The sequence below is a fragment of the Melanostigma gelatinosum genome, assembly GCF_949748355.1.
Source record: "Melanostigma gelatinosum genome assembly, chromosome: 6".
Taxonomy (NCBI): Eukaryota; Metazoa; Chordata; class Actinopteri; order Perciformes; family Zoarcidae; genus Melanostigma; species Melanostigma gelatinosum.
This window is the reverse complement of record NC_136639.1, coordinates 20,322,611-20,345,714: the sequence shown is the minus strand read 5'-3', so window position 1 is coordinate 20,345,714 and position 23,104 is coordinate 20,322,611. Positions and strand designations below refer to the sequence as shown.

At 42.3% G+C, this 23,104-nt stretch overlaps 1 protein-coding gene across 1 annotated transcript in view; it reads right to left on the bottom strand.

The window, feature by feature from the left end:
• Window positions 1-3,836: 3,836 nt before the first annotated feature.
• ipo11 (importin 11) overlaps window positions 3,837-23,104 on the bottom strand; it is a gene marked incomplete at its 5' end in the record, with an annotated part of 102,818 nt that continues 83,550 nt past the window's right edge. Inside the window, one exon of the mRNA XM_079270798.1 lies at window positions 3,837-5,640. Coding sequence (XP_079126924.1) covers window positions 5,476-5,640 — 165 coding nt within the window. The 3' untranslated portion in view covers window positions 3,837-5,475. The remainder of the gene's footprint in view (window positions 5,641-23,104) is intronic.

Genomic DNA, 23,104 nt, shown 5'->3' with positions numbered 1-23,104 from the left:
CCAACTGCTAATATCACTTTTATTATTACTCACATTACTATTTCATACTACCGATACCATTAATGCACATTATTGACCTGCTTCTTCACCAGAGTCTCTGTGCTTTCTCGCCTCACAGGTTCCTGTGTATCCGGGTTTACCTGGACCAGGTCTTGCCTCCTGTCGTGGTTGTGTCATACATTGAATGTGCTGTAATTACATTGAATGTGTTGTAATTCACTATCCTGTTCTATACATGACATCATTGCACGTCTGTCCATCCTGGGAGAGGGATCCCTCCTCTATTGCTCTCCCACAGGTTTCTTCCTCTTTCCTTTAAAGGGGTTTTTGGGGAGTTTTTCCTGTTCTGATGTGAGGGTCCCGGGACAAGAAGATGTCAAACGTGTACATATTGTAAAGCCCTCTGAGGCAAATTTGTAATTTGTGATTTTGGGCTATACAAAAATAAATTGAATTGAATTGAAACTCTGTGCTGACCATCCATCCATGTATATCCCTTCAGTATTTTCTTTTTGTAGTTTACAACTTACAGAGCACTTGACATATTGAAGTTTTATTTTGTATTTTATTGTTGGTCATTGATGCTTTTTTTGTGCTATTTTATCCCTTGTGTGTGCATGTAAACTTTGGGTTTAAGTTCGGTCTAAAATGCGCAATATCCTGATTTAGATTGAACAAATATGAAATAATATACGTCTACAAATCTGACTGAGCTTGTCAACGTTACTGTAGATATTTGACAGTTGTTGATATTCAATGTTACAGACTTATTTTAGTTGGAACTCAATTAAAGGGTTGATGTGGAGCCTGCGGCAACACCTCAGGAATTGCTGAGTCATATTCATGAGACAACTAACACTGTGGTGATAAAAGGGAGAAAATACGGCAGTGATGTGTTTGGGCTGCTAGTGTAAACGTTATGAGCAGGCGGGAGACGAGACAGAAACAGACTACATTAATACCAGTGGAACACCTTGTGCCCACCTGTCTGACTAGTATCGGCTGCACTCCGCACAGCCTGCAGCATCATCAATACTGTAGTCTGAGATGAGAAGTAGATTCAGAGGGCGGCTCCATTTTCTGTGTTCCCGTCTCTGTTCTTCTACAGAATATGACATTTTATTTTCGTTGTACTCCTCTCTCATCACCCAGTGATTTTATTTTTCATCAAATATTCATTGGAATTCGCGTACGCAGCGATGCTGCTGATGGACGTGCAAAGAACAAGTTGTGCGACAGCATTTCTTCACTTGCAATGATGGTAATGAATGAAAGCATTTACTGCTTCTGCTAAGTGTCAAATACTTTCCAAAGAGCCCCCCGAGGACTTACATTTTACAGCCCCGGGTGCATGAAAGTAGGGTAGCACTACGATTATTTTTAGTGCAGATTATTCTGCCAAATATCTTCTCAATCAGTCAATTCAACATTTCTTCTATAAGATGTCAGAAAATAGTGTAAATATCTTTTAAAGTTTCTTAAAGCTCAAGGTGACGTCATTAAATTCAGACCAACAATCCAAACCCCAATTATATTATCATAGAACTATGAATGCTAAGCATATTTGCTCGTGAAGGTAAATGATTAATCATTCATCAAAATAAAAGTTGCACATTTTACCCAATATTCTTGTTAAATTTAATTCTAACCCTTTTATTAACTTTAAGTAATTGCTGTCTTTGTCCGTCAACATTAAACACACACACACACACACACGCACGCACGCACGCACGCGCATGTTGCCATGTCCCACCGCATCACACGGGCATCTGTCTCATGTCAGTGCTCTGTGAATAGAGTGGCAGTGGGTTAAGGAGTTTTAAAACCATTGTTCGTTCTCTCACCTGCTCTACGAAACTCATTAATCAGTGGACCAAAGTGTGACACTTTAATCAGTGGACTTCTCACGTCCCTGCAGAACTCCTTTGTGACGGACACGGGCAAGATGGTGCACACATCGAGCTTGAATAGCCGCGACGTCTAAAGACACGCTGCATGGCCACATGGTACAGTAATGGCTGCGCATGCTCAGAACCTCGCGGAGCCTGCAGCAGGCAGACAAGAGCCGCCACTTTTAATCAGAATCAATACGCGGGGAGACACGCGGGCACTCACCCACACACCGTCACCGATGCTTTCGCGCTATAGCGTTGTTGAACAGCCCTCACACAATCAGAGTGACGGGTGACTGTCCACAGGGTAATGAACACAGAGCACGGTCGACAGTCCACCTGTGGCTCTAACCCGTCTGTCTGTAAAGGACTACGCTGGTCGGACGAGCAATAGGAGTGAGTGGGACAGACCAGTGGCCGAGTCCCTTGGACCAATAGTGTTGGGGAGGAAGAAAAAGCAGGACGGGAGGTGAAGAATCCTTAATCGTTTCTTTGCACTCTATAAGACACTCAAGTGACCAGCTGCCTGAACTACATTTATTCTCGAGCACTTAAGGCTAATGGGTCCACTGCCGCCTCCGTTTCCTGGTCCTTCAGCGGTCCGTAGCCAAACTTTGGGCCGTCAGTCTGCGGATGAGCAGATGTATTTGCTTTGTGGAGCCAGCAGCACTGCCGCTGCAAAAGCTACATAGACCTACTATGCAACTATTATATTCATTTAAAAAAGTCTCCCACTTGTTTATTACGGCAACATCTGCTGATTGCTGCAGCATTTAGAGAATTCCCTAGGAGCCATACAATGCACAGAGAAAGCAACATTCTGCCTTTGTTCTGTCAGAGGTAAAAATAGTCATCTTTTTGTTGTTGTTGAACAATACATTAATCTCGGCTGTGTAATATCCAATTGTTGCTTATGTTATTAGTAAGGGAAAGTCCCTGAACAAGTGGGCAATATCTTTGAAGGAAATAAACTGCGATGGTCCACAATAGGAAAGCAGCATGACGCTGGAAGTGGATTGAGTGTTGAAAGTAGCAGAAGACAAATGTAAAAACTTTCAAAGTAATATTTTCAGTTCGTATCAGTCGTTACGTACACTAGCGCCGTGGCTTCAGGGATGACGACGGTGGTTCTCGGTTCCATAACTATTGAATGGATTGCCAATGTTCTGTATTTTTGCACCGACATTCATGCTCCACACAAATCCTGATTACTCGCCTTTTCCTCGACGGCCACCACGAGTTTGACACTTTTTTACTTGTTTGGTGCGGTCGTTTATGTTCCCCAGAGGATGAGCTGTAATTGTTAACTTTTCATCTGGCAGCCTCATGAGGTCAGAATGTTACTTTGGTTTATGACCAAATATGTGCACAAGTAACAGCACTCCCATCAGTGTCGGCTGTGCATTACACCTGCCAGTGTTAATACAGTCATTGTGTGCATGTTGGCGACGCATGGCAGCAGACTCCAGACCTCTCCATTCTTAAATCAATATATTTCCCTTCATTTGTGTGCAGGCATTTTCCCAGCTGCTCCTCCATATTATCCAACCAACGTTTTTCCCTGAGGTCACTCCCACTCGAGTCTACTGCATGCACACCCGTCAGTGTATGTGTGTGTGTGCCATGATATTGCTCTTTCAGAGGCGCTCCCTCCTTCCGCTTTCCTCTGCTGTCAAAGTTTCGTTCTCAGTGGTGCGGTAATGAGGGGAATAGTCTCTCTTCAAGTCAGTTATTGTGTTAGCGCCATTACATTTGCTTGAAATAAACACACTCCCAAAGAGTACAGCGGAGAATATACTCTTTGAAACACTTAAGGATTAGGGGTTTTCTTTTTAGTTGCATGCATCATTAAATAAGTAATACACAGTATAATATGTTTGCTGATTACTGCATTTTATTAAATGCTTTGGAAAAAGCAACAAGTGTCATTTCTCATCAAAGCATAACCAACTTGATCGCTCAGAAGCATCTCTCTTCTGTACTTCGTGTTACGCTCTCAACTTCATAATGAAAGGAAAAACCGAGCACAGAAATCATCTACGGTTGAACTCGTCGAGAAATTAACATAAGAGTAAGAAAGCTCCTTTGAGTTCCAAGGATTATGAAGGTTCGGCTGAAAGCGTAAGGCTGTAATTCTGACTGCTACTCGACTATCACAGTGTCAAAGGAGCGTCAGGATCTCAGGGAGGCCGACCAGCCTGATGAGAGCCAATACAACTATATGAATCCATGAATCCCACAAGAATAAACTATAACAGCAGGGTGACCCAAACCTTTTATTCTCTTTAAGGAGTTTTAAATTCTAACAATAGACATTTATTTTTAAACCCAATTTCAGATTTTGCGTGAAACAGGTACACAAGCTACTGGGAAAAAAACTGGTTCTTATGTCAAATCAAATTTAGCGAAGCCTCCTCTCTACCACTAAAATGTCATCAACGATTGGTCAAATCAGAAGGACAAAAATGTTGACTCATTAAGTCTCACGACAGGACTTCTTTGACAGCCACTGAGGTCAGGATTCATGAGATCGTTTGAAATGGCGTTTTTAAAGACACATCCTAATGGCATGTCACGTTTGCAGTTGTCAGTATTTTGTACAAGTGAGCACTGAGACATGAAATATGGCAACGGTTCAAGATCAGCTCCGAGGCTTTCTAGCGCTGTGTTGAAGTACAGTCGTGTGAGAAGATGTGCCACTGAGAAAAGCATGAAAACACGGTTTTTGGTTATTAAAGTGCTCTGACACACCATCAGTTAGCAGCAGTATGTAAATATACATATAAATGTGGTTCAGCACTCTCACAAATCAACCATTTAAAAAAAGAACCTTTTACAGTCAAAACTAAATTCCCTCCGAATGAAAGAAAACGTTCTCTCAGCAGTTACTTCAGCTTGACCTCTGGCTATGACCAAATGATCTGCTTTAAATGAAAGAGAAATGAACACAAAGTAAAAACAAACTAAAAGGTAAAATATCATCATGCAGAATATCAGCCATACTTTACATACATACAAAATTACATTTCATTTTTTTTCTCTCTCTCTTTTTAAGAATAGATTCTGTAAACACTGCTTTAGCTCCTTTAGGTTTCGGTTGATCCACATTTCTGCTACAGTCTGTACGTTTTTCCGTAGAAAATAGTCAGAGGATCCTGCTCTAGCAACCTGCAGGGGATTGTTTCCCAACTACGCCTCAAACCTTTCTACCATCCACCGTGTATATTCTACCCGTTCCGAAGCACAGAAAGAGAGGAAGCTATCGAACAACTGAGTGGAAGCTCTGGTGTGGTCATGTTTTAGTGTGGGCGAAGGTACTTTGACATGTTTAAGTACCCACAGAGACCCCACCTTGATTAAAAAACAAGGATGTAAAAGAACCCAGAGAATAGAGAAAGGGACATTGGAGAAGGCTGGCTCTGAATATAGATAAGGCAAAGCCTGGGAAGAGGTCGGGAAGGGTTGGATCAGGAGTCCACACGGCGAGCAGATTGTCAGCCTTTCTGGTACATTTTTTAAAAATAAGGGGGGAAGCATTGGAGGAAGACGTTTGTGTAAGCTAGAGAAGGAATATAGATGTGATTCAGAGGCCTTTGAGGAACTCCTGGAGCTGCCTGACAAGCTCCGTGTCCACGGTCTCCATCAGGGCCCCGAAGCCCTGGTCCCCCATCATGGCCTGCTGCGCCTTCAGCTTCTCGTACACAAACTGCTGGAGGGACACGCTGTGCACCGGGTCCTCCAGGGCCAACTGTAGTGGGACAAAGAAAAAACATGGAGAAGTTACAATTAGGACGCCGACGGACGAAGTACAGTCAAGTCACATTTTTTGGGGTTGAATTCCAAATCAAATAAATTAAGTCAAGAGTCGAAATAAAGACACATTTCAAGCAACATCGTGTCTTGAAAGAAAAATGCTGCACATTGTCTTTGACAGTCTCCTCCTCCTCCTCTCCTGAGTGTTGAAGATTTCTGCAGTAATTAACGGTTGGATTCTTCTTGGATGCGCCTGCACTGTTGTAGCAGATCTGGATTTTGGGGGATCTCCTTTCCTCTGATGCTTTTGTTGCAGATTTTCTCAAGCTCGCTGAAGTTGGTTTTTGGCGGTGTCAGCGTGGTCTTTTTAACATGACTGTTCTGTTGGCGTTGCAGGTTTGATTTTTGCGGGTGATAAAAGCTTATGTGTGCTCTCCCTACCATGCCTCACAGTCTGCACAGCTTCTCTCAAACCTAGCACTCTGCATGGCAGCTGTAGAGTTATTCTCGATTCAATCTGGAACTGACTCTTTGCCTCAGGTTGTTGTTTTTGAAAACTCTGGTGTGCTGTCAAGTGGAGTTTGTTTTTTGTTCTGGCAGTGACTGCTGTCACCCCAGATCTCACATTTACACCATTTCTGGGTGTTGTGCTGGTGCTATCTGCAGGATATGTACAAAGTGTTGAGATGCCCTCACACTGTTCTAGAGTTACTTTTGACAAAAAGGGAAGGAAATAGCAACTCAGACATGTTACCATTTCCTACTTGGACAGATACATCAACCACAAACCTCGCGCTGGAGAGAATGATTCAGTCGATGCAGCCGCTGCCATTCATCTTACGCGGACGAGAGCGCTGGGAAAAGAATCCCCGACAATAGAGTAAAAAACAGCAAGGGGAAGTTGGATGGCTCACTCGAGCCGACACATCGCTGTGGGAAAGCGCACCGTCATTAATTTGTTTGTGGACCGAAACACGGGCAGAGGAGAACAACACCACGGGAAAGTTTTAACGCCCGCAAATAAATTAGAGGAGCGAAACATCAACACCATTACACGATCAAAACCGTTGGTGTGCAATAATATATATACATCAATATCAATTAAAATATCAATTATATGATCTTATTTTTGAATAATGTAAACGGTACTTTCTGTATTCCGCATCATATTTGTGTCTCACACACACACACACCTGAAGTTTGACTCTGGCTCTCTCTCGCTCGCTTTGATTTCCCAGCGGGATTAATTATTGCGATTATGTGACGCTGCTTAACCCTCCTCCTCCAGCTGTCTGAGAGCAAACACCCTTAGTGACTTAATCTTTGTAATCTAGCATCCACACACTTGACATTTGGGCAAGCTTGTGCACTCTTACTCACGAATGTTGTAATGACAACTCCTGGTGTCTAGCCAACCACGGGAGGGAATACTTGTCATGCTAATTAGTTCTTTGTCATTACAGTGCACTCAAACTAGTGACGAGTGGCTCTTGGCGAGTGGCTTAATGGAAAAGGTGTCATCTAACCTGCATAATAACATTCAGCACGAGGACCTGCTGGATGTGTGTGTGTGTGCGCCTATATCTTCGATTATCTTGTCAGTTTGTTTGTGTGGAACCACAGCACCAACTACTGATGTGAGTGAGCCAAATAAAAAGGTTTTGTAAGTATTTCTTAGTCATGTTGATCCTCTTAAATATGTAATCTGACATTAATAATACACATCTGCATGAATCTCAATAAATATCAGATGTAAGTTCCTGTTAAATGGTCAAACAGCTGTGTGTGTAAAATATTAAAACAAAGACGGTAAAACAGTGTGTGTGGATGAGCACTTCCAGGTGTGTTTGAAGATTGTGTAAATTGAAAAGGGATAATTATGAAGAAATAATGATGCAAGATGAATATGCAACAGATGAAGGTCAAATAGAGAGAGACAGCAGAGTGTAAACAGGATGCTGCGAGTTGACATGAGCTTAAAAAAAAGAATGTTTTTAGATAGCCGACAACAGAGCAGCGAGATAAAAGAGCAATTTACTAAGGACTCCTGCTGTGCACAGCACAGCACAGGCACAAACTAATCTGAAGAGTGGAAGCTACCAATAAGAACAATAAGCATGATCTAGTGTCATCCCCTGGGGAAAAGCAGAGACAGAGATGAGAAGACAAGAGAGAAGTGGACAAAGAACAAAGGAGGCGCGTGGAGGTGAGGATGTGATTGCTGACCAGAAAGGAAAGTTGAAACAGGAAAGTGAAGAAAGTGTCGACGAGGGAACACGAACGCAACGAGAGAAAGGAGCATTGTCGAGTGAGAGAAGAGGTTACCAGGAACTGGCACGATGACGTTGTGGCAGAGAACACCGCGAAGACGAGCTGCTGACGGAAACGAGATGACGCGGGATGCTGTGAGAGCGGGCAGCTGCACCCCATTGTTCAGGACGAGGAGGAGGAGAGGGCAACATGAGAGGAGGCAGAGAACGATGGAGAGAGACAGATGAAATGACGGGGCCTGTGAAAGCCCTCCTCTCTAATGCAATCCCTGTGCCATTGCTGCCCTTTTCCAAAGCAAACAAAGTAAAGAGTCCCTTTACTGTAAAAACACCAGCGATGCTCAGAATGGGCCTGCTGTAAGAAATTTGAGCAAAAAACTGTAGTTAGTAGATATAATAAAAGTGTTTAATAATTCATAATTAAGAATTCATAATTAGTCATAAACATAAGGGTTTTGGGAATGCATAATTAAGATAAACATAAAGTGATGTAGGATTAGTAGCTAAAAGACATGAAGCTTCTGCCAAGTTGCAGAAGGTTAACTTTCATACTGAAGGATTATTATAGACGGGATTAAACAATAACTGACAATCATTGAATGCGTTAGAAACTCAGGGAAAGAGAGTCATGGAGACAGGCGTTTACTGAAGTGCATAGAGAAGTTAGCCAATAGCAATTGAGATAGACGGAAGGGGAGGAGTCGCGAACAAATCTGTGGGAGGTTTGAATTAAAGTCTTTTTTCTCTCTCGCGTGATGGCTCTCAGAGGACGGACGTGTTTTTATACCTGAGGAGCTGAGTTGAGTTTTTTTGCAAATGGGGTTTTATTGTTTTAATATTTCATAGGAGTATGTACTCCAATGTTTAACTGTAATCGTACTTGCATCAGTGGAATTAAATTCCTTATAATTGTAAACCAGTCTTGGTAGATTTCTTATTGCAGCGTGTCGGCTGCACAAAGCAGCCGGTCACACGTGCTCCAGCCTTCTCTCTGTGGGGGTGTGTTTCAGCTCCCAACACTGCGCAGGGGATTTGAAACATCTCCCACAAGTGTGCCAACAACCCAGATATGTTTATTGCTCCGAGCTCGCTGAATGACAGTCGCATTAAAAATCAGCTAAGTACTTTACTGTTGCATCAGGAAAACTGGGATTAAAGTTAAGAGAATTAACACAAGTGGGCTCATTAAGAATGAAAATATATATATATTATATATATTATATATAATATATATATTTATATATATAATATATATATATATATATATAATATATATATATTCAGTGGGAAAAACGCGCTTGTAGCAGAGGACATTAAAGGAAACTAAGTCAGGCAGCCAATCGCTAACTGGAGCTAATGATGCAACAATCTGCACTTTCCCCAGCCTTTATCTCACGTCCCGTGGTGCCCGATGTCGAACTGCAAGCACACAAATACAGTTTGTGACGCCCTCGGCGGCGATGACTAGACTTGTAAGAAGCTCCCAAGGGGTCAAAAATGACACAGCGCTTCATATTGTTCCAGACAAGTGTCTCCGCAGTTATGTAAGATGACAAAACTAAGTGCTGCTTGAACCGTTTGGGTGTGAAGACTGATCGGTTGTTCAGTGATTGAAATATAAATACTGCCTCACGTTGTTTGCCTCTGCCAACCTTTGTGAGGTAACGGTGACTTCTTATCAGTTTTCCAAGTGGACGTTTGTGCTGAATTTGAAGAAATTCCTTCAAGGTGTTCCCGAGATATCGTATTCATAAGAGTGGAGCCGAGTCAAGACCATCAACAGACCAGTGCTGAAAGCCCAACTGCATGACGCACTTAATGTAAACATGTAAACCACGGGAGGTGTGAAAGATCTACTTTCCCACAGCAAACTAAAGACTACTCCCCTTCATTCCCATATGTGTGTGTGTATGTACAAGTGTACCATGAGAAATGTCTTGGAAAAATAATAAATAAATAATAAAACTGTGAAGTTCAAGCGTGGGGATTTTTGTTTGTTTTCTATTGCGCAACCACAGAAATAATGTTAACAAATGCAAAGGCAATTCAAACATCCCGGCAGTTGTGAGTCTTGAGAAGAGTAAAAATGCAGTCGATTCAAAAAAAGACGAGAGCAAGATCCTCAAGAGCAATCTCTGGTCCTACAACACTGCTCCTTGTGGTATTTCAGCACACGCCGAGCAGCGCAGCGGGTTTTCTGTGTACTTACTCAGGCGATGTGTATTTGCACCTTTGTGACTGTCAAAACCTTTGGAGAAGAAGGTGGAGACAGTCTGGATGTCCAAAGCTTTGGTTCAAGTCCAGATTGACATAATTGTGCAACAAATGTTTTGTACATTTTAATTTGTAAAATGTATTTGTAAAAAAAAAAAAACACCAATAAAATGGGAGCAATGATTCAAAGAGCCAGAATGGCACTGTCAGAAATGTCTATTTATGTCTTTTAAAAGGTGAACTCGCTGTTTCAAAACACACATCAATTGATCAATAGCCAAATTGAATGTCGACATGCTCTATGCAGCATACTTGCTGCTGTCACACACATGGCTGCCATAATGTCTGCACGGCCATTTCTCTATGTTTCTAGACACAGAACAGACACTGGGACAGACTCTTTCCATGGGGCACTGGCTGGATTGTGTGAATGAACTCATGTGGAGCATACCATCTGTCCACACATACAATCGCAACATCTTTACATGATACTAAGTATATGGTTGTTGCATAACCTCAAAAATAATTGATCTTGTTTTATTCATTCATTCATTTTTGCAGGCATAAAGGGTTAATATAGCCATTCCTTTACTGAAATTAAATGCATTAGTTGGGAGTTTTACATTTGATGATTTGTATTACTGTGAACGGTTTATTTTATTTGGGCTTATTTAACATAATTATTAACAGTATTAAATTCAAAATCAAATAAGCACCAGGAAACTAGGAAAGAACAGGTCAGCTTGGTCAGTAAGGAAGCATTCAAAACATTAATCAACATCTGCTGATGTATTTCCACAATAAAGTCTCTTGGCAGCAGGTCTCGTCCTGACGGATTCACCAAAATCTGGCTAAACGATGTCAGTCTGTTGCCCACGAGGAGATGGAGCGAGAGAGAGAGAGAGAGAGAGAGAGAGCGCGAGAAGGCGGTTATCAGAATACAAGTGTTTTGGGATGCAGGTGATTATATAAACTGAGAGGACGTCTTATTTATGTTATTTGCTCAGCAAGTTAATGAGAAAGTCGTGTGAAACATGTTCGGGTTCAGGTCATTTTAGGTAAGTTGAACACAAAAGAAGAAAGTTCGGAGTGTCAGGAAGATGAAGTGGGAGAGTAATCAGGGCGTTTGGATGAACCGGGAAAAGATAAAGGCAACAGGAAGACAAGGGGGGAGGTAGAGGTGCAATAACCTAAATACTAAGTTGAGTGAAAACAAGAGGAAAAAAGACAGAGTGATGAATTGAAGGACAAAAGCAATCTGCATGAAGATTAAGAGCACAGCCAACCTGACGGGGCACAGACCAAATATTCCTGTCGAGGCAAAGATGCAGGGGGAGGACAGATGAGACTGGTGGAGGCTTGAGGGAGTGATGCTGAGAGGGAGGGACATGCCCTCTGCTGTGGCTCGCTGATAAAGAACCACTGGTCCTCGTGCCGTGGAGAGAGTGGAAGATGAATGAGACGCCGGATGAAAAGAAGAGGGAGACCGATGAGATGTGAGGAGTGGACGGGGTTTAGTAGCTGCCAAGTGAGCAGAGAGGGAAACATAAAACAGAGCACACAATAGGGAAGTGGGCGAGATCGGCGAAGGAGAAAAAAATAACCCTGTAATTATGAGCATGATTATAATGATGATGATGATGATGTGCCCCCACAACTGTGGTCACTTTTATTTCAAGTAAAATGTCAAACAGATTAAACTCGTCCCATCTGTATTGACATTGTCCAGATGGTGACAGACATTTATTATGTTGGAGCTTGTATTTATTCAAAGATCACAAACTCCTAAATTGAGCAGAGCCTCGATGAATGTCATTGATTACACCTGTGGCTTCATCAGAGAAGGGGACAAGTGCACCTCCTACAGATAGATACTACAAAACATAAATCACAGATTCAGAGCTTAAAAGGATAAGTCTGGTGACGTACAATGTTTTATTCTTTTTTTCTTTTCAACAAAACAATCAATTGATCCTAATAAAGTAGCGTCTGTGTATCCAAAGCCTGATGCAGCTTGTTCATCTGGGCACCAGACCTCTTTTGGTGTCCTGGACGAGCAGTTCCTTCAGAACCATGAATACGTCATTCATTTTGAGTGGATTCCCCGTAGATAGCCATGAGAGCACTACATTTGCTGGTGAAAATAGTCTAATGTCTACAGTGCAGAGCTGTTTTAGGAAATTATTTAGCCTTTTTTTCTTTTTAAGTGTATGCTCGTGAACAGTTATTAAAGATATGTATCTTTGGAAGCAATGAATGAGTTTGGGAGAGTGCCAGAGAGAGACGGGCACATTGTTGGTGTATCTCTATTCATGGGGATTTCTTAACAATAGAAAGGAATATTTCCAACCTCACCGCTTAGGTTCTCTCTAAAGCCATCACAACTTAAACAGAACTTAACAGGCGTGACAGCCTGTGATTATAAACGTCATAGGATTGTTTGTGTGCGCGTATGCCAGTTTTTATGGAAGCATATGCGAGAGTGTGGCTAATGGGATATTATGCATGGGGGTGAAAGTCTCTATATATGTGTGCATGTGTTGGCAGAGATGCACTGGCCTCGTGGGAATGGGCCTGCTGAATATCTGAGTCTGACACTAATCCAATTACCTCAAGCTTCTCCTACTCCAACAGATACCAGCTATCTTCTGATGTCCCCATATACACTGCCCTGCTTTAAGGACACATGTATATGCAGATGTATATATAAAAAAAAATAGTAAAAGCTGGTATACACAGCCCAGTGTGAGTGCTTACCTGTTAATGTAACCGGTATGAGTCCTTATACTTTCAATGTACACTATATGACAGGCGTCTGACATTATTAACTCTTTCAGTCTCCGAGGCCTACCTACGGTCACGTGGCGACATCACCGGGGGTCTTTTCTTCAGACTTGTAAAATGGCATCGATGAGTCTGGAGAGGTTCTGTCAACAGTTTTCACCGACTGTGCGATACTACTCCACATGAACTGAACTTAATCTGTGGAGTTCCCCTTTATAATTAATCTAGTTTCTTTAATTGCAATAAGTACCAGTAACGTCATGACTGCGTTACATGGCTTCTAGATTGTCCCAATTATAACTGCGATTAACATTTTGTCCATGATCATTTAAATAAATGCTATTTAAACTAATTTGGCTACGCAGACTCACTTTTGGCTAATTCAAGTGTGTGTGTGTGTGTGTGTGTGTGTGTGTAACCAAATCTCTGTGGGTAATTCAGACTAACAAGAACTTGTGTTTTGTTATATTTTTTTAAATAAAAAACACTGGAATTACAGCCTTGCGGCAATTCACATTGCCGTGTGTTAAAAAAAGTCATCACATCCTCATTTTGTCCTATTAGACATTTGTGATAAATTGTCATAGTTATTAGCATATTAATTCTTGAGTTATGACCAAAAATGTGTTTTGTGACACCAAAATCGGATTCGTTCATTCTTGGTGGATGTTTGTACTACATTTGAAATAATCCCCTCCAGGTGTTCCTGAGATACCTTGTTCATAACAATGCAGTGGACGGACAGACGTAGGCCTCTGGCCCCAGCTGTCGCCAGCGCGGAGGCATAAAAACAACAGGTGGACAGAGACGGCAACATATGTGTGTCTTTAACTGTAACGTGTTGATGTAATTACCCTTTCTGATCAATAGAGTCAGGACCTCTAATAACTGTGTCTAGACCCAATCAATGGCTGAGCGCGTCTGGACAGGAAGAAGAGGTTTAAATGTTTGAAGTGGAAGAGGGCTCTGTGGTCTGATAAGTTGCTGTCATAATAGGCTCCGGTGTGTTTAACGTAGGACACTGAGACACACTAAATAAAGGCCTATGAATAAGTGTGGACACGAGGAAGAGGTATAAATGTGAGGGGTGGTCCTCCAAACAGGAGACGACAACTGACCCTGCATAGTTCTCACCAGAACCACACCGCAACAAGCACAGAGGTCTGTCAAATTTGAAATCTGAAAATAGGAAATGCTATGCTGGGCAACGGTGGCTGGTGCATCCCCGATCCTGTGCTGCTACCAACACACTGGGTAACAGAGCTACCTGTAGGATCTCAACAGAATAGGAAGTGGTGGTGGAGGAACTCGTTTCATCCCAGTCTGGGAGGTCCTGGAGCAGTAAGTTAAGTCCAGGATAATAAGCAGTGTTTTACTGCAGAAGTGTGCTCTGCTGCACCTGTAACCACAATCAACATGAATGTCACAATGTACTAGAACACTTTGGAGTACACTTCTATATCACTGCAGCAAGGACAGCAGTTAAAACCACATGAGGTCGGCAAAAAACAGATGTTCAGCTGGTGTTAAAAGTTTAGTAGTGTCCTCCCAACCAAATGAAACGGGTGTTTTCCCACCACTCATCTTTGTAAACAGTAAATACATCAAATATGCTGGTCCTGCATTGTAACGTGGACTCCAGTGTTTTGGACAGTGCAGAAATATACAAAAAATGACATGGAATATATCCACAGTACAGGTTTTCAGTGTTTCCGCTGACAGCACAACAACATGTACCGGTAGTAGTGATTTGCAAGAACCAAATTGTATCCAAATCTTTATACCTGTGCACTTGTGAGACAGAAAGGCAAGAAGTACAGATTCAACCATGTTTCCTTTGTTGTGGTAGTTTAGTGTTGATGGCAAACCTTTCAAACCCACTCTGGGAAAATGCTGGTGTGGACGCAAAGACTTTCAGCGGAACAAGCGGGTCCTCAGCTGCACTGCCGAAACAGAAGGCAAACCAAGCAGAGAGAGACAGAACAGTGAGCTGAGCGATAAGGTCATGGACATTCGTCAGCGTTATTATATGCAGGGACAAAGATTGATCAACCGTACAGAAAATAGACAGCACCATTAAACAGCCATCAAGAAAGACACAAGCGGAATTTAAAAAGTTTAGGACAAGAGTGGTCAGAGCAGAACAGTCATGGAGAAACTAGGGCGGAAAAGAAAGAGTGAGAGATTATCCTCAGAACACAGAAGGAACACACACACATCAACCGTTCCTTTTCTGAGGTTTCATTGGCTCATGGTCTCTTGATTTAGAGGGAGGATTAGAACTTGATGGCAGTAATTTCCTCACTAAATGAGGCGGCACAAATTGTAATAGCCTAATTAGTATTGTACGAGAAGGCGTAAGTGTAGGAGCCCTATAGCAGTCATACGGGTGTATATTACTAAACACATACCTCGAAGTGTAGGAGTCTGCACATGCATGTCCATGCATGTGCAGACTCCTACACTTGTGCGTGCATACGCGCGCGCGCGCACACACACACACACACACACACACACACACACACACACACACACACACACACACACACACACACACACACACACACACACACACACACACACACACACACACACACACACACACACACACACACACACACACACACACACACGCATGGTAAAAAGAAATGGGGACAACATGGAAGAGCTGTAAATCTGCCTAGAGTGGGCCACCCTCAATAAGTGAGCACCGGTGTGGAGAAGGACCGGAGCGACTCGAGGGAGGCCACTAAGAGGTCCACAGCAACTCTGAAGAAGCTGTGAGGTTTGCCAAAGTCCTGCAGGCAAAGTGGAAGAGGGCTCTGTGGTCCGAGGAGACGGAAACTCAAGAGCCGCCGTCATAATCCTGAAGGCTACGGTGTGTTTAAGATAAGATGCTGAGACACAACTGTAGTGTATGTGGATTAAGTGTGTGTCAACATAAGTTTGAGGATGTGCTATAATAAGGACATGTTGGATGGTCCTTATTGTTTGTAATAAATAAAGGCCTATCAATAATTCTCATCAGTGAGAACCTTCACGGTGCTCTGGTGGACTCGGCTGATGGATTGGCTGTGACTTGGAGGACTGGTGCTTTGAGCGACAAGCGGGGTCAAACAGTGAAATGCAACATCCTGTCTGAACTCTGCTGCTCCATCTGGCAGGCACTGAAAGACCAGATTCTGCTTTTGTAAAACTCAGGAGTGGAAGGATGCACTAAGCAATTTTTACAGTGTGGAACCGTTTAAAATGTTATAACTAGGCTGTAGTAACGCTCGTCTTCCTCGTCTAGGAACTCAGGTGTGCCCACGCTTGGCAATTAGATGCAAACCTGCCTGATCAGATCGTGATCGGACATAATTCTTAGTCAATTGAGCAGTTTATAAATGGTGGATTTAAAAGTCCCCTGTTATTTTTGCTTCTTACTCTTTGTTTATTTTGAAGAAACACATTTTCCTATAAACTCTTCCCAATGAAAGTCCTATAAAGCTTGCGCAGAGTCGCAGAGATGGTTGTAGGAGCTCGCAAAGAGCTGCGGATGGCGCAGGAGTGGGAGCTGGGATTTCCAGAAAACAACAACAACCGTCTCAAATCTAGGCTCAGAAGCTCCTCCTCATCATCTAACTTTTTTTTCAGCCATGGGGTCGTGTTGGGCTTGGAGTTTTAAACTTTGCAAAGCTTTTTCCTTTGACATCACCACTGGGGTTTAGCCCATTTGCTTTCAGAGGACATAAATCAACTTGATGAAATGTTTGACTGTATTTGAGTACTTAATTATGCAATGCCTTTCATTTGATTAATTACTATCGAAATAAGAATGTTGTGACATGTAGCGCCTACAAAGTGCAACCAACTAAAGCGTAATGAAAAGGTTGCCTTGTTGTTTCCATTACTTTAGTGCCTTTTGAAAATACTGAAAATCTAATCAAGCTCTTACAATTATCAGTGAATTTACAGATCTCTCTTGAAAAGTTCTTTAAACTTTCCTAAAGGCTCGTGACCCTCCTGAAAAGCATGTAAACCACTCATTGGGTGATATGGATTTGTTTTGTATTGTACGACAATAAGTTTGGTGTCTCTCCCCTAAGTTGTATGCGTAGGTTTTGTGCATTGCATCACACCTCTTAACTTTGTCTGCACAGGCCAGGCACTGATGCAAACACATGTTCTCGCTTTCTAGTTTATGATGTCAAGATGATGATGTCACAGGGCGTCGGGCGCTCGTGACTGTGTGAGGCAAGAAGAACAAATCCATGACTTGAATTTTTAATGAAATAATGCCCGCACACGAGGACTCACGTACGAGCATGCAGATGCAGGAATCGCATCCCCGCAGCCAGTTTCCCCATGATTCCGCTGACCAACAGTTTGTCGCGGTAACAAGCGAAGGAAAGTTGCAAAGTGCCAACAAATTCAGGGGAGAAGACTGCTGGCTACCAAATGTGGATTCAAACAGTCAAGGATTTAAAATATAAATTAGCTTCAGGTGTTACGAGGAAGGAAATGCATTCAGCATGTTTTGTGTTAGATCTGAAGGATATGTAAAAGATATGACAACAAAGGGTACTGTGGGGAGGAAACTTTGGTTGCAATGAGAGGGTCTACTCTCTCTCATTTGAATCAATATCTGCATTTTGAAAAGATGTTTTCAATTCATACCGTGACAAAACCATATACACGCATATGATTAAGAGATGGTGTTACCATCAGTTCTTTATGTTACTGTTTAAACAGAGAGGAACAGATTGGTTATTGCAGATGAATAATTAAGATTACTATTAAAGTGGAGCTATCGGACCAATATGCTTCCTTTGACAAGATGCTGAGATATCTTCTGGATAATCTTATTGAATTTCTCACTGATATATGAATGATATAGCTTAAAGCTACAGGATATATTAATATAGACGGTAAGCTCTGAACATCTCAAGCATATGTTTTCCATTTCAGGCCAGAGACGCATCGTACTGAGGATTCCACAGAGCTGGTGTACAAACACTTCATGTGTGCCGGTCCCAAAGGCCGGCTCACAAATGGACAAATCTCAAGTCATGACACAGACTGAGCAGAGAAATGTAATAAATGTGACAGATTTTATGCATGAGATTCTGAAGAACTAACAAAAAAAGACAAGTGTGAGGGTGTTGCTTTGACTTCTGAATGTAAAAACTTATTTTCATTATTTACCATCGTGACAAGTTTGAGCTTGTGCTCGGTCGTTTTTGAACTATTAGACAATCATTTACTGGGCACAGGTTTGGTATTAACCTCAACAAGCGACGAAACAATGCAACATTATCTACACGCGAGTGTAGATAATGCACACGCATGTGATCTTGGTTGCTTGCAAACTATCCAGCACAAATGTGCAACGTTACGCCAGATGCCTCACACTCTGTTTTAACAGCATATGTTGTGCGAGTGCCCCTCCCACTTGCAGCTCAATACTAAAATAATTATATTAATGGGCCAGTTTATTTGCCAATCCAAGCTTCGCCCATAAACGCTGGATGGTTTTGCAAACCGCATCAAGAGAACTTTAAATGCTGGGCATCCCTCTTCAGACGATACTGTTAAACTGCCAGCAATATGACATTGGCTGATGTATTGTAGATCAACATTTGCTCTCAGTCAATCATCGTTAATGCCTCATTTGAGTGACGAATCAATCTGTCCTGAGCAAAGATCAACAGCTAAGTCATGTTATTACTCGCCGGACAAGCCCTGAATTTGAGTGAATAGGACAGAGTGTTTTCACAAAATGGGAAGCAGCGTGAAGCGGACCGATTTCTTTTAGCTCACTCAGCAAAAAGTCAAAACCAGTGGTTGGTCTCCGCTGTAGTGAGTCCCATTCAGAATGAATACGCTTCCCACTGGTAATTCAGATGCATTAAGATCAATTTAACAACGATGAATTGTCAGACCAAAGATGAATTATTCTCATCACTTGAATGACAATAATTAACTCCCGATAAATCCCGATAAGAGTTGACAGGTGAAAACACTAAGCACACTTTGCATCATCATCTCATTTGAACAGCTACAACTTTAACAGAGATGTAAGTGGGTAGAATGAGTCGAGCGCTCCCTGAAGTGAATGTTTTGCATTCGATTATCTTCAACAGCAGGTTGCAGTCTTGTTCAGACGCCTGCATGGAACAGCTCAATCAGTACGGCGACACTAATGTTGGTTTAGTACCACTCTGATTTTCATGACAGACATATTGACAGAGCAGGAAAAGCATATATAGTATATTCAATAACAGTAATTAGAAAAGTGCACTCAGTAGAGTGAACATATGTGCGGGGTTAGTCTGCAACGACCACTGCTGTAACGTTAGATTGAACAAATACAAACCGCAATCCCTTGCAGTCAAAGCTCGATTGAATTTGTCGTATTTTTTTAAATGAACGGAAAGAATCAGCGATACTGTCCAGCGGTTACTAGCAGCTAACTAACGGTCTTCCTGCCGATATGAGAAGACGCCCTTCGCGCTGCTGTAGTCGCAACTCGGTTGAGTGAACACGTTATTGCTCCCGGGACGCTGTTCACTGATCACTGCTGCAATGTTTGATTGAAGAATCCAAAGGAGAGTCCGAAATAAGGCCGTTGTTGATCATTTGCGACACCTACCGGCCGGTGTAGCGGAGTGAGGAGTCAGCAGTCGACGGAAATATGTTGTGAAAAAGTTTGAGTCACGAGAGGTCCTTGAGCAAACAATGAGCAAACAAAGGTAAACTACACCATGTTTGCAGTCCTGCCACACTGTAAGAACCCACAACTCCCAGTGCTCTAATGGGCAAATGGCTGTCAAGCTCAGGAGCGACAGAGATGGAAACTAATTTTGATAGCTCTGTATGCTGCAGGCAACACAAAGGAGAATCTCTATATCTCGTGGTGCAGAATAACACTGTTGTCAGAGAGGTCTGTTATTCAACAAAACCAAATTATGCCGACACTGATGGTCTGCTCGGGACTGGAGCAATAATAAAGCAGGAATGGCAAGCCTTCATTACTGAAGCTTTGTGTGGCCCAGAGTGAATTGATAACGCACTGAAACTCATTTCCTATCAACGTACACCTCTAGAGGACCCCGGGGTCAGGTTGACTGTTCATTCAAATTAAATAATGACAAACTGGTAAATGACAAAAACTATTTTGTGATAAATCGGAACTTTATCAAAGCTTCAAAAAGCATTTTTCAGGTTCACTCCGAGCAACGACAGCCACCGGCTAATAATAAGAGATATCATTCTCTATCATTTCCTTTGTTAAACATCAAAGCATTCACATTTAATGGAATTATCATTTAGGGGAACTTAATCAGACTATTACCATACTTGGCCATTCAGATTCTGAACAAAACCTCGTTTAAACTTCAGTCTTACTTTTATACAAAAATAAAGTAAAATATAAAGTATTTGACAGAAAGGTAAAATAAACCCAAAATTGGATATTTGCAATCCTATGTTTGATTTTGACACACGATCATCAGCTGACTCTGGAACAACAAAAACAACAAGTATTCTTGTACCGTGATGAGTACCTCCCTTAACGTTCTTGTTGACAACATTAACCTTCCTAGAACGGCACAGAACAAAAGCCATCTCTGGCTTTCTTTCAGTATATCATTAAGGCAACACATGGACGGTTTATAAGACATTATAAAATGTGGTACGACGACTATTGACTGGGACGGCACAAACAAATGCACACGGATTCCTGCAACTCCGTTTGAGGACTTCTGCTGCTCTCAGAACCACCATATGTAAAAAATAATCCTCTGAAAAGAACTCTTCTGACTGTGAGCCTAATGTTTATTCTTTACGATCATATGTATCCACCGTTACCAATACCAATATGGCAGAAAGACGCACTTCTGAAAGCTAACTCATTAGCCTCATTGTCTGGAACAAAAAACTCATCAGTTACACACCCTGAGCACATGCTATAAATGACTAAACCAAGCATTCTGTTGAAATAAATCAAAATGACATTAAACAACACACAGAATACACCAAATCAGGCTTTTAAAATGAGGCTATGTAATTGTTCTGCACCTGGGAGGCTGCAGTATAGATAAACCATAAGAAGTAATGAAGCTTAATGCCAAGATATGAGTGAAACTTTCTGGGGAAAGAACTCCATGTCTAGTCTTTTGTCATTCCTGTCATGGGGTAGGGGTCAACCTTAACCAATTAAGAATTTTTAGGCTGAATGGATAATTCTGTGCAGGTATTTGCATTAAAATAGGCCTTCCTGTACAACTGCTGCCCTTGAGAATGGCCCTTTACTCTCATAAACAACCCGTGTCCTAATTGTGATAGAGTCTCCATCGATACGAATGTAGCCTACGCCTTGCTCACACACGACTAATATTATCTGGGGACCTCATGTAATTTAGAAATGACCCCCCCACATCTGTTACGTGCGGCACATGCACACCGGATATAGAGAATAATCTATGTAACTATGAGCCTTGCTGCAGTAGATACCACTAAAAGTGAGCGATGCATATTATTCATGACTGCTCGTTCCACATCTCCCCATTCAATCAGTTCAGACTTGCCTTCGAACTTACATGCAAGTTGTGTAAACCATGATACCGAAGCTGTATGTTGTTGTTGGGCTCTGGCCATATGGCTTAAACATGTGCTGTGGACAAAGAGAATCAGGCCTTCACTGTTTCAAGCAAAGGTTTCATCCTGATTTGTAGTTGATAAGAGCAAAGGGATTTCACACTAGGGTGTGAATCCCCCCCCCCCCCCCAAATAACCATGGTAACCGCGGCAATCTCATTGGCCGAAGGCCAAGAGACCCCAGGACCCCTGTGGTTCGACCACTGTTCTATAAAACTGTCTCCTTCCCCCATTTCTCCGCTTTTTCCCGTCGACCTCCGTCGAACAGGGAGCACACCACGCTCTCTTCGCCCGGACCTTCGTCCTGGACGCATTTTGGTCCGAGTCACTCGACTCCGCCATCTTTGTAGTTTCTAGCTGTAGTTCTTAAGGCCCCTCCCCTTTTGGCCCGCGTCACTCGACGCCGCCATCTTTGTAGTTTTTAGCGGTAGCTGTAAGACTCCTTCCTGTTCACCCACAGACCCACACACACACATACACATACACACACAGACATACACCCTCATCCATTTTATTCATTCTTTAGTTTAGGCATATAAAATTGTATGATAACGTTTGTTGGTTGCAATATTAATTGATTTTATCATTTATTATTTTGATTTAATAAACTCTGTTATACTTTCAGGAGCAGTCGTCTGTGATTACTTGTGCATATGTATTTGATAAGACTGTATGTAGTAGCCTGTGCTCGAACTTAAAACCTTCACTGTCACTGAATGTATAGTCATACGCAGACTATTGACATTATGAGTGACTACTAATTATGAGACTTAGTTTCATCGTTTGGTTATTGGTCCCTGTTCGCAGGGTGGTGCCCCGTTTATATTAATAATCATTAATAATTGTTACATACATCAATAATTCTATTGATGTCAAGAATTCAGTTTCTTAAATGCTGATAACCCAAACACGCTCCTTTAGATCCCAACATTGTATTTTGCCAGGATTCACCACACGATTCCACCTCTGGACCTCTATCACTATTCACTCCATCAGGTGTAGCAACCCAGCCCCTCATTATACCTCAGTGCTACCTGCACCATGGTGTGTAAAATACGGCACTTTGGTCTTCCATTTTCATGTTTGAGTCGAATCAGTCACTGGCACCTTCTCACCGCACAAAAAGCGGTATGCATGATGTTCGTCTATATTAGTGTGTAATAATAAAAGAATAGCTGTGTGTGTGTGTGTGGAGGGGGGAGTGGGGAAGCTGCAGCACAACAGACGGAGCCCGTGTCATTAGCACCCAGTGGAGAAAGTCTTTGATGTCGCCTATCCCTCTTCTTGTTTGATGGCGCTGGCCTTACAGATGAAGCACGAGAATCAAATGATGCTTTGTGCACCGAGGCCAAAACACAGCATCCGTTAGCAGAGTCCAGTCGCCTGGAACACTCAGATCAAAGTGAGGGGCCCTTATGAATGGCAGACAAGACAGAGTGGAACAGTCAACAGCTTCCAAGACACAAAACAAACTCGCGCTTCATGCCCAGAAAAACATGGCAAGTCAAATTCAGGGACAAATCAGAAGACTGCAGCGGTGGTGAGGGCCGC